At 43.2% G+C, this 11,912-nt stretch overlaps 1 protein-coding gene across 8 annotated transcripts in view; it reads left to right on the top strand.

Moving 5' to 3' along the window:
• The window catches only part of TRAPPC9 (trafficking protein particle complex 9), a 455,047-nt gene extending 452,509 nt beyond the window's left edge, over nucleotides 1-2,538 (top strand). For all 8 annotated transcript variants that reach the window (XM_017818312.1, XM_017818311.1, XM_017818313.1 and 5 more), the window contains one exon: nucleotides 1,800-2,538. In XM_017818312.1, the coding sequence (XP_017673801.1) occupies nucleotides 1,800-1,979 (180 nt within the window). In that variant the 3' untranslated portion in view covers nucleotides 1,980-2,538. The remainder of the gene's footprint in view (nucleotides 1-1,799) is intronic.
• The last annotated feature ends 9,374 nt before the right edge of the window (nucleotides 2,539-11,912 follow it).

The raw sequence follows: 11,912 nt of genomic DNA on the forward strand, positions 1-11,912 counted from the left end.
CTTGGACAGTGGCAGTGAGGGTCTCAGAACGTAGGTTTGTTTAGAGTGACCTTCTCTTAGATGGATTGCCACACAGGGCTGACGAGCTCCATCTGCCCAGGGGGCTGGGAATCGAACCCGGGTCGCAGCGGTGAGAGTCCTGCACCCTATTGTCCTATCACTACAGTTCCTGATAAAGAGTCTCCAGCTTCCTTGTAGACCCCATTCAGATACTGGAATACTGCTGTGAGGTCTCCACTCAGCCTTCTCTTCTCCAGGTTGAACAGCCCCAACTTTCTCAGCCTACTCATCATCCTTGTTCAGGTCTTCCTATGCAATGGCAAGTTGCCCTTCAGCAAAGTGAGTCCACAGACACTTTCCCAGTTAATACCCCATGGTTGGTGTCCCAGTTTACCAGATGACCAAATTTTTTATAGTGGGCAACAGTCCTGATAACCTTGGAGCCTTGGTCTCATCCCTTCACTAACGCAGGTGGTGATGTCCCATCAGTTTCTGGGGATGCCTCTGGCAAAGGGGACATTATTCCCTCCTGAACCCAACCAAGTCCAGCATATTTGGACAGCTCAGTGCTTCTGGATCCAACACCAGAGTTTCTGTTGTGGTTGGGCTTGGGTGTCTGCTTGTCTGACCAGTGGTGCGTCCTGCTATCAATTTGGAATCAATGCTGGACTCTGTAATGTGATGGACACTGAGGTGTTTGGGGATGACCAAAGAAAGGTCCATTGCCACTGGGTGTTCAAGTGAAAAGAAAATACGTGGGCATAGCTCTACCAGTGAAAGTAGGGATGACTCCATGAGTGTATCTTAGGTTGATGGTTTCAGAGTCCAGAGAGAAGAAAGGAACTGGTAAAGATGGCTTTGGCTGAGGGAAGACCAGTACTGAGGAGATCAGGTGTCCTTTTTTGGGTCTTTTCTGCTGGGGTTAAGTTACCTTTTCACAATTTTTTGAAAAAATACATCCAGTGGAATGGCTTTGTTGTTGATTTCGCGTTTTGCATCTGCAGTAACTTTAATCCAATTACAGGCACCCTGAAACTGGCTTTAACATCTTTTGGGAGCAGATATTAATTCAAACATTATCACATGCTAAACAGTCGTGGGAGTGTTAAAGTTAGAAATGACTGAAGTGTCTTGCTGAAATGATGAACTAAGATATATTACTCGTTGTGAAGATATAGACTGTAAATTTTTTTTCGTTGGAGGGAGATATGTAAATGTAGAAACATTGTGTACTCTGTATTTTATTTGGACAAGTTAAATCAGGGTACCTACTTCTTTTTTCTTGCTAAACTTCATTATTTTAATGATTGTGAATATTAAAGATTCCTAAATTCCTAATATTAAAGATTAGAATTTGCAGTCAGATTATGTCAATAATAATTGAGGATGAACTTAGTTATTGATAAGTTTTTAAGTGGTGTTTAACCATATATTTAAAATTAATTCAGATACATGATTTAGACCTTTAATAGACATGTTGATAAATGCAGTGAAAGGAAAGATTTGGTGTGATCTCTACTTTAAACTAACTCTGTTTTGGAATCAGTGACTCCTGAAAGCCTGTACTGTGGTTTGAGCTGTGCCACATCTTTACTGCATGAGTGAAAAATACAGGATTTAATTTTCAGTGCAACAGTTTTGCTAGAATAGGGACAAGATCTTTACTCCTTTTTGTATGAAAGCAACATCAAGATGTGAATCTAGAATACTTGGAGATCATTTGAAGGAGCTACTGAACTGCAATTAAATTTACTTTGTTGTTGGTTTATTTATACTGATTTTTACGTTCTCATTTCCAGGTAAAGCCGACCAAAGACTCTGTGTACTTTGGAGCACTTCTCTTTCTCTACACAGGTGATTTCTACCTGAATATCAAATTCCATGAAGACAACTGCAGCAGGGAGCTGCCTCTCTCCTGGCTCTGTCTTCCCAGTGTCCACATCCGTGCTACGGAGCCTGTGGTCCCAACGAAGCTGTAAATGTACTGTGTGCTACTTGATTAACCACAGCGCACAGCAATGCTTGGCACAGCTTCTGCTTGACCCCAGCTTGTTTCTGTCCAACCTCAGGCCACAGACTCCACTTTGGAGGAACAGCTGAACACTTTCTGAATTGGCTGATAGTCATTTGGGCAGCTGCCTTTGCTAATTTCAGAGAGAGGGAGAGAGAGATTATAACTGTGCTGGAGTTTTCCTCTGTTTCCAAAAAGCCTTTGAAATTGCTAATATATGCATTATACTTTAATATACTCCATTGATGTCAGTGGTTTGAAAGGGTCTTGAGGACTGAATTTAACCATGTGTTTGAAGGTCTCAATTCCAACTTGAATAATAATAATAATAATAATAATAATAATAATAATTTAGAATTTTTCGGTAAGATTTGTGTATCTGTATGAAATTCCTCCTGGCTTGTTCTGGACCCATGGCATGTACCCTTGAAGCGTGGATGTCTCTTAGATTTTGTTCACTTGCTTGTTCTTGTTCACTTGCTTGCTGAGTATTTGGTGTCTTTGGTAATAAATAGCAGTTGTGGTGCTCTTTAGTGTGTTACTGAAAGTAAGAATAGCAAATGTGCCTCCAGTTCTCTCCCTCCCCTGAGCCCAGTGCCACTTGCTCCTGGTGAATTCACTGCCTTTAGTTTGGCAGATCTGTGAACTAGAAAGGAAAGACGGTGAGGAAGAGCTAAAGAGCTTTGTCCTTGAGAGAAAAAATAAGCCAACTTTTGGGTTGCCTAGAGCTTGCCTGTGAATTTGAGTTGTCACAGTTCTGTTTTATACAATCACTTGAAACATTTGCAGGCGCCTAAAGACCCACCAGAATTAATCAGATAGTTGTTAATATAACTTTGCATGAGTTTTTGCAAACTCTTCTGAACAGATTTTTTCATGCTAATCTACTGCTTTTTTATGTGGCTGTTTTTTCTTTCCTTTTTTTTCCTTTTTTTAAATTTTTTTTTAAGTTTAATTATTAGCCGATTAAGGCCATGGAATTCCTGACTGTAAAAGTAGTTGATGAATGTACTGAAGATTTAGCCTGTTTTTCAGAGTAATGTTTTTGTATAGCGAGATATGTTTTTACCCCGTGTAAAGCGGGGAGATGTCTTAGCTGTATGATTAATATATTATTTCATGGACCATATGTTTAAAGCCTGTCTCAATATTTTCTTGAAATTGTAGTTAAATTTGGTGGTAGAACATTTCTGGGGGTGGATACACCAAGCGGGGGTGGCCCAGTTAACTCTGTAGGATTTAAATCTACATGCACAACCCCTTTGCAGATTTTTTTTTGTTTCTTTAGACTTCATCCAAATGTGGGCCCCCCACTTCATGCCTGACCTGGTAGCTTGTTCTGGCTCTCTGCACCGTATTTTTAGATGTGACTGGTGTTTTCCGTAGGAAAGACAGTGCTTAAAACTCAATTCATTGCATGTTTGCAAATGACTGTAATGTATTCATCCTAAATATATTTCTAACTTGAGGGAACTCTAGCTATAGCGTGGAATTTCCAGTGTATGCAGGGTATTATCTCTAAAAACGTGTATTGTGGCAATGTTATCAGTGTTTTTGCTCGAGCTGTAGCTCTGTGCACAGCTTTGAATGCCAGAGTGGAAGTTTTCAGCCTTGAACTGATGGGAATCCGAGGCCAGCTGAAGATTCACTTGCAGTGATTTACTGCTCTGTCAGCAGTGTCCAGTAACAAAATTGTTCCTTAGACTTGCACAGTGGCTCTGGGCCAGAACACCCATGGAAAGAGAGTCCAACAGCTGAGTTGGGCATTTATTTTTGTGTTGGTGGAGCTTAGTTTACCAAACTGTGCTGTGAGGCTGAATTCTCTGTCACTGGGTAGGCATATAAACAGAAAAAATAAGCTCCAAGGAGAGCAGGAACTAAACCAGTTGATCTTCTCCATAAAAGCTTGTTTTTGACATGTGTGTCTGTACTATATTGCACAACACTGTTGCAGCAAAATCCAAATTGAGTTTTATTCAGTATTCCCAGCAGGTAATCTGCAGATTCTAAGAATACAGCTAAGGCTTTATAAGGGCCACATTGCATTCCAAACAAAAATGTTGAGAAGCACATGCTGTTGCATTCAGGATGCTTAAACTTGCCCACTTATGGGATCATTTCCTAGTTTATTTTTGACAGCATTCTCTGAGAAGAGAGGGTCTTGTTCTGTGGAGCCTGTACTGGGATGCAACATTCCTGTGCCTTTTTACTAATAAAGGATCCTGATCCACAGCCTGCTAAAGCTGTTGGAATGGGAACAGCTTTTATTATAACAAAAGCAAGCTGTATTATTTCTTAGGTATCCAATATGTCATTATAAATCTGTCATATGTGCATATAAATAAAAGTTCTTATGTGTGAGCTGACCCTTAAAGGTCTGTCTGTTCATTATACAGTAGACTACTCTGTCCCTTGTCAGCTTTGATGCTTAGTTACTTTTGGCATTTATGATATCTTTCCCAATTTTCTCACGCTTTTACTTGTCTTGGTGAGAGAGATGAAACACAAGAAATTCTTCCTTCTGAAGATCATTTTTGATTTGTCCAGAAGGAAAATATTTAAGTGTTAGTGTAATTTGGAGAAAGATGAGGTGAAGGTGCTTAAAGTCACTGGGATTGCTGTCAGGATTGGTCACTGTACTGCTTGGAAGAAGGATAATATTCCTCTGATCTGTTCCCCTGTCCTGGTACTGAAAACTTGCTTTTATTCCTTCAAAACACCCAGCAATTATTTTGAACATGATAAGCCAAACTGCTCATCGTTATACAGTTGTAAATCTGATACAAACCCAGTGGTTGCATTAAATCATTCCTAATTTAAATCACCATTGCTGAGAACAGACTTTGGTTCAGTAGATGTATGCATTGGAGAAGCCTGAGTTGTGTAACTTTAACTGTCTGAATAAATACTTATTTCATTGCATTTAAACCTTTGCCTGTCTCTTCTGACCGTAATTCCTGATAGTGTTCTTGTGTGTTTTTACTGGTAATAATAACATGTCTCTTGATGCTGTATTCTGTCTCTGAGAGAATGTGTTTGACCCTGGAACTGAAGTTTTGGCTTCACTCAGCCTTTCTCTTCCCAGATGAACTCAGAGCTGGTGAAAGATTTCTACTCCATAGCATGGCTCCTGTGTCAGTGTCTGGTCACTGTCAGCTGAGGGGACAGAGCTGCACTCACATAAAAGGCAACAAATGCCTCAGTATACCAATATTGACACTGAGGATGCTGAGACACTGGCATAGGCTACCCAGAGAGGTGGTGGATGCCTCATCCCTGGGAACATTCAAGGTCAAGTTGGATGGGGCTCTGAGAAACCTGACTTCATTGAAGATGTCTTTGCTCATTGCAGGGGGCTTGGAACTAGATGACGTGTAAATGTGCTTTCCAACCCAAACCATTGCATGACTCTATCATCCTTTCCATCCTCTAAGAAACAGCTCAAAGGCTGGAAGGAGGACCAGGTGGTACATCTTGGAAGACTGACTGCAAGCACTTAAAAACTGTCTGATGTCCAGTCTTGTTTGAGCTCCTTCTATCAAAGTCCTGAGGCTCCTGTGTTTGGATTCCCAATCTAGAAGCTCTTAAACTTTCCTTAGTGAGAGCCAGCTGCACTCTCCCTTCCTTTAATCCTCTGACTCCCTTCCTGAGTGTGGACACTTTGTCTGTCACTGAAATGGGACTGTGCATCCATTCTACTTGCTCTAAAAACAATCTAGTGCTGGCTGCCAGCTCCTTGGGATGGAAGCAGGCCTTCCAGAGCTCTGGGCTTGCAACTCAGCTGTTTGGGTACAGGTGGGATGATTTGAAGGCTTTCATACAGGTTCAGGCTTTACAGAGCTTTGTAAACACTAGTACTCTTTTCTTAATAAAGCAGACACACAGATCTAGAAAACTGTTATGTCCAGTGTTCAATGAAAGATGTTTACTTCTGCAAGTTAGACCATTCTGGGGTTGGTTCAGGGTCGTTGGGTTGTTCAGCATCTTCTTAGCTCTTAGTTTCTCATCTTGCTCTTCTGGCCTCATCCTTCACACTGATTCTTCCACTTACTGCACTTTTCTGCTTTTCTATGTTTGGTCCCAGCAGAAAGGATTAAGTTGTGCCTTTCTGTTTCTCCTTCCTTCCTCTGCATCTATTAGACCCCTCCTAAAACTTTGTTCATGTTGAGGAAAAAATTGCTTCAAACCCAACTTCAATTGTTAAAAAGAGCATCTTTAAAGCATCTCGAGTTATTTCAGTTGAGCAAGATCTTGTCTATTTTGTTACCATCTGATGTCACTTTTTAGAATGATACTTAGGCCACTACATTCATGATGCATCAATTATTCCATAACACCGGCAGGATTTGTGCTGTGTGTAGGTGACATCAATTAGCATATATTGCTTACTTACTGTCCCCTTGTTCCTGATTCAGCAAGATACCTAAGCATGTCCTTAATATTAGCACATTATTGGAAAGCACATTAGTAGACTACATTTTTACACATCTGCCTGGGGAACTTGCTAAACCTTTGTCCAGATATGCAATCCACATCTGAACCTGCAAATTTGACATTGAGGCCCCCATCCCCTTGTGTTGCATGGGCCATCACCAGTGGCTCCCAGGAACCCTGGTACAAGGAGAAGACGTTTCATCCAGATCTGGCACTGGCATTTTAGGACACTCCCAAGTCTGGGAGTGCAGAAGATCCTTCCAGGCCAAGATGTGCTCAGTGTGTGTCTGTACCAGTCACAGTAATGAACCTTGAAGGTGTGAATCATGTACACAGACTGCTTTGGGAAACCACGTTGCACCCAGTGCTGCACACCAGGTGAAACAGTGCTCAGCCACCTCCTGTTTGCAGTTAGTCTTCCAAGTGTTTCTCTTCCAAGGGCTGGTACCAGTACAGGCTGCACCAGTGTCCTTTCATCCTCCCCTTCTCCACAGGAAAATGCCTCAGGAACTACTCAGAAATCACTTGGCATAAGGGAAGGCATATGTTGACACTGGGGAAATGCAGCACCACTTCTGTGATGAGAGAGCACTGGATCCTCTGAAGAGAAAAGTTTGTTGCAGCCCAGTGTCCTCTGATGCCATGACTGGAGAAGGGCGATTTCAGCCCCTTTTCAGTGTGTTCAGCTTGAACAGAACAATGGAGACATTGCCAGAGAGAAATCAGGCCAACTATTGAAACATTTTAACAATGAGCATCTTGTTAATGGCTATGAGGACGTCATCACTAATCTGTGTCAGGAACAGGACCTTTCTGCTCTCCAAAGCCTGCCCATGTTCTTACAAACCAGTCCAGGCCCACGGCTGAAGTGATGCCATGGTCCTATTTAGGCATCTGCCTGTCACCTCCTTTCCCAACAAGCTCAGATCCAGAGCAGAGATGCCATTCCCTCCCCATTCCTTTTGCCTGATTCACCTCTTTGTGTGGCCACATGAGGCTGAACCCATGCAATGGATTTGGGTTGAAAAGGGGAAAGAAAAGGCAGGGCAGTGTTTTCCTTTAGTGTGAGGAAACACACTACCCCACATGTGAGTGAGGGGGTTACTGATGTGCAGCTCCATCATTATACAGAAGCCTGTGAGGTTGCAGCATCCCTCACAGACACATTTACAGAACGTTTGGGGCAGAACAGGGGTAAGAGAGCAGTGGGAGGGAGGGAGGGTGGAAATGCAGAGGGAAATGGCACAGGGCTACAAACACAGACACCTCCACAAGGTGCCCAAAGTTAACCGAGATGAATCAAGGCCAAATGGGTTATGTAACTGCCACAACATTAAAAACAGGTTATGCTGTGTATTAAAATTTCATTTATAAATTGTTTATAGAGCATTCATAAATGTTAGATGCGGTAAGCACGTTATGCACATGAATACTTTGTGTTCCAACATTATCAATGGCTGTGTACACGGCAGCTGCAGGTATTATAGATGGTTAAATCACAGCTCTAGAGACCAACAGTTCAATAGCAATATACAATAAATGATTCATCAATCACCTCAACATGTATTAAGAAATTATGTGCTCTTTCTAAATGGAACCTTAATAAGAAGTGTGACCTTAAGAAGTGTGAAACAGGGAACTTTTCCCCTTTCATTCTTTTTTTTTTTACTCCTAAAAAAAAAAAAAAAAAAAAAACCCAAAACCCAACTCTCAATTCACCGGTTTAATAATGATTGTGCTTTTCCTCACCTCTGGCTTGAGAAAGGGCACAGACTCCTGAGAATTAAAAAGGATTCATGGAACAAGTACAGTAATTGGATGTGCCCCGCTCTGCTGCAAATATGTTTTGTGTCTTTTGGGGGTATGGACTCCAGGGATGCAGGAGGATGTCATGTCAGGAAGGATGTCACTTTGCCAGCCAGGGTGTCTGCAAATCCCTGGAGAAAGCACAACAGCAAAGGTAAGGTGAATGTAAATTAAATAAGGAGCAGAGCAGAAGAGGCATGAAATGAGACTTGAATAGCATAATTTAATTTAATGAAATTACCCCTACAGCCAGCTCTGGGCACTTGTTCACATGGAAGATGTCACCAGAGAAGATGCCACCATTGCAGACTCCCAGCACAAGGTAGACCAAGTAAGAGTTTCTCCTTCCCTACCAGGGCATCCTCCATAAACCTGGAGGAAGGTGTAAAGCCTGCCCATCCCATCCCATCCCATCCCATCCCATCCCATCCCATCCCATCCCATCCCATCCCATCCCATCCCATCCCATCTCTTCTTGCTTCCTTGGAGAGCTGAGTCCCACAAGACTCTTTACCAGGGGAAGAGATAGGAGATGTTCCTGTCTTTCCACACTTGGCTGAAGTCCTGGTCAGGGCTGTGTCTTTACAAATTTCTTGAGGAGGGCAGTACAGGGACCTGGCCCGGGTCTGTAGTATTTGAATTGTGTATCAATACTGGTCACTTGCATGGGGTGTCAGAACAAAGCCCATGGATAATGTGCATTTAAACTTAGCAACAAAATAAGGCAAAATATGTACAAATGCTTTGGAATAATATTTTCAATACAAACATTGGGTAAATCTACCAGATTTTCCCTTTTGTATAGCTCTCTAAATGTTGCTGCTATTGGTTTCAATACTGAATCATGTCCTGTAAAGCTTGTGATCAGTCCATAGTGGGGGCTTGGGGTCACACAAGATCTGTCGAGAGAAACAACAGGAGGGAGCAGTGATATTATTAACACAAGCCTCTTTATTTAAAACCACTAGATATGACCAGAAGCCATACGATGACCTGTTGTGATTTACAGGGCAGACATCTATGCTTCCTAGAAAATCCACACGGAGAAGGGGGCTCTGAGGAAACACCCACCCTGCATCAGAAAAGTTTCCAACCTGAAAGGCCTGGGTTTTGCCAGTGGCTGTAAGGAGAGGCCAGGTGACTAGTTGGGATGGAGACATTCACTTACCAGACTACTGCATTCAGACGAATAAAATCATAAAATCCCAGAATGATTTGGGGTGGAAGGGACCTTAAAGATCCAAAACCTAGTTCCAAACCTCCTGCCATGGGCAGGGACACCTTCCACTTGACCAGGTTGCTCAGAGCCCCATCCAAACTGACCTTTAACCCTTACAGGGATGGTGCATCCACACTTCTCTGGGCAGCCTATGCTAGTCTCTCATCACCCTCACAGGGAAGAATTTCTTCTTAATAATCAATCTAAACATATTTTCTTTCAGTGTAAAGCTATTTAATCTTTATATCCTATAAAGCTTCCTATACTGTCCCATCAAGCATGGATGAAGTTAGCAAATGTATTTAAAAGCTTTAAAGAACCCAGGGAGACAACTCTGAACACCAACACCATGAGCACAGGAGACTCATTTCTTTGGAGACCAGATAGAGGGAACCCCTTTCCCTCCCCATACAGGGTGCAATTCCATGGGGTTCAGGTTTATACATGGACTCTTCAGCTGCTGTGCTACAAATACCAGGGCTGTGGCTCATTCCCAGTACTTTTCCTTTTCATTGTACACACCATCTGCCAGGTGTACAGTGACCTTCTGGGCGAGCAGGGCGTCCCACAGTGTGTCAGCAGGGAGCCATATGATAGGGAAATACAGGTCTCCTGGGGACCACTGGTATAAAACGCCCAGGGGAAGAGGGAAACCTGCTGCAGTTTTATCTTGGCTTTGTGCAGACCTGCTCTGATGAGACCCTGGGCTGGGAGGCGTTCTGAGCTGTTCCTGAATGAGCAGGGTCATATTTTCCCTCTCCCTGTTCCCCACACCCCTGGCTGAGCTGTAGATAAGGCAGCAGTGTTTTGGCAGCTGGGAGGTGACGCTCTATCTGTTTGCACATACAGGACACTGATGGTAATGTGTTGCCCATCACCTTATTGGGGTTAGTTTGCCTCTGCTCATCACTCTGGGGACATTGGTGGTTATTTTGCTGGCAGTGCAAAGAGCAGTGATGCTGGGACAGACCACAGACCAGGCAGATGTCTGCATTCAATACCAAAAAAGCCCCTGCATCAGCCTTGCTGACTGCTCTGTTGTAAGGCTTGGTTCCAAACCTCTTTTCCCCCCTGCATTAGATTTTCAATTTCGGGGAATTTTTTCTGACAACAGATTTATTTATTTCATAATCCCTTGCTGTTCTTTGTGTCCCTTTTCTGCAAGTAGACTGTACCATTTTCTCTGTTTGGTCTAATCCTGGGTTTCTGGATGTGGAGTGGTCAAAGTGAGTCCTGAGGTCTGTGCTGTAGATGAAATACCCCCACTGTGTTTTCAAGTGCATCCTTCACCTGCTTGTGGCTTGTCCACCTCCTGCCCTGCTCTGCTGCCAGCCTTATTTCAAGGTTAGACTCCGAGAGGACAGTAAGACTCCTGCCTGGCTGGGCTTTCCTTTCACACCTGGCACATCTGGTTTGAATTTAGTCCATGGTACTCTTATCCTCTTGTCCTTATCTACCAGTCCTCCCTCTGGCTCCACACCACCACACAGGTAAGACTCTGGTTCTGGTGACCTTGATGGGTTGGAGAAGAGGGAGGAGGAAAGGAAGTTTAGTGTCACCTCACTATCTCCTGCAAAATCTGTGTTTTGTTGCTTAGTGACAACATCTTCACACTCAGTCCCAGTGAAACGTGAAATACTGAATGCAAAGAGCTGCCGTGCAATGAGAAGTTAAGCTTTGCTAAATGCTTCTGCTTCTTCCTACTCAGCACTGGGGATGTGATTCCCAGTTCCTCTTCCCAGCACTAAAGGGCACATCAGGTCTTGGCACTGCAGATGGACACAGCCACTGCCTGGCTCCCTGGCACCAAAGCAGTGGTGGTGGTCTCAGACTCTCTGCCGTATATGCTGGTGTCCAGGGAATGGGATCCCGGGACAGATTCATGCTGCTTAGAAGGACAACCCACAGAGCTCAGGAGTGCGAGGCAACTGCCTCACACAGGGCTTTTCTTAGTTTGACCCAAAGTTTATTTTTACTCCGCAGTCTTTCCCAGGAGGAAACACTTCAGCAGCTGTTTCTCACTTCCACCCAAAGATATAAAGGCAACCCCTAACTGTTTTCAAGCCTCCATCTTGTTAATACTGTAATTCACATCAAGAGAGGAGGCTCTGGAGCTACAGACAGTCCAACCCTTAAGTGACAGTCCTAGTAGGTACCAACCCAACAACTTAAGCAAGACAGAATGTTGTCCAGCCATGCTCACCTTGTGAGCCATGGGCACCTTGTGGGTCCACCAGAAGCAAAATGGAAAAGGAGTGGAAAAGGAATGGAAAAGGAGTGGAAAAAGAATGGAAAAGGAGTAGAAAGGAGTGGAAAAGAAGTGGAAAGGAGAGGAGAGGAGACGAGGGGAGGAGAGGAGAGGAAAAGAAAAAAGAAAAAAGAAAAAAGAAAAAAAGAAAAAAGAAAAAAGAAAAGAAAAGAAAAGAAAAGAAAAGAAAAGAA

This window comes from Lepidothrix coronata, unplaced genomic scaffold (genome assembly GCF_001604755.1).
Source record: "Lepidothrix coronata isolate B3197 unplaced genomic scaffold, Lepidothrix_coronata-1.0 Scaffold67, whole genome shotgun sequence".
NCBI classification, from domain to species: domain Eukaryota; kingdom Metazoa; phylum Chordata; class Aves; order Passeriformes; family Pipridae; genus Lepidothrix; species Lepidothrix coronata.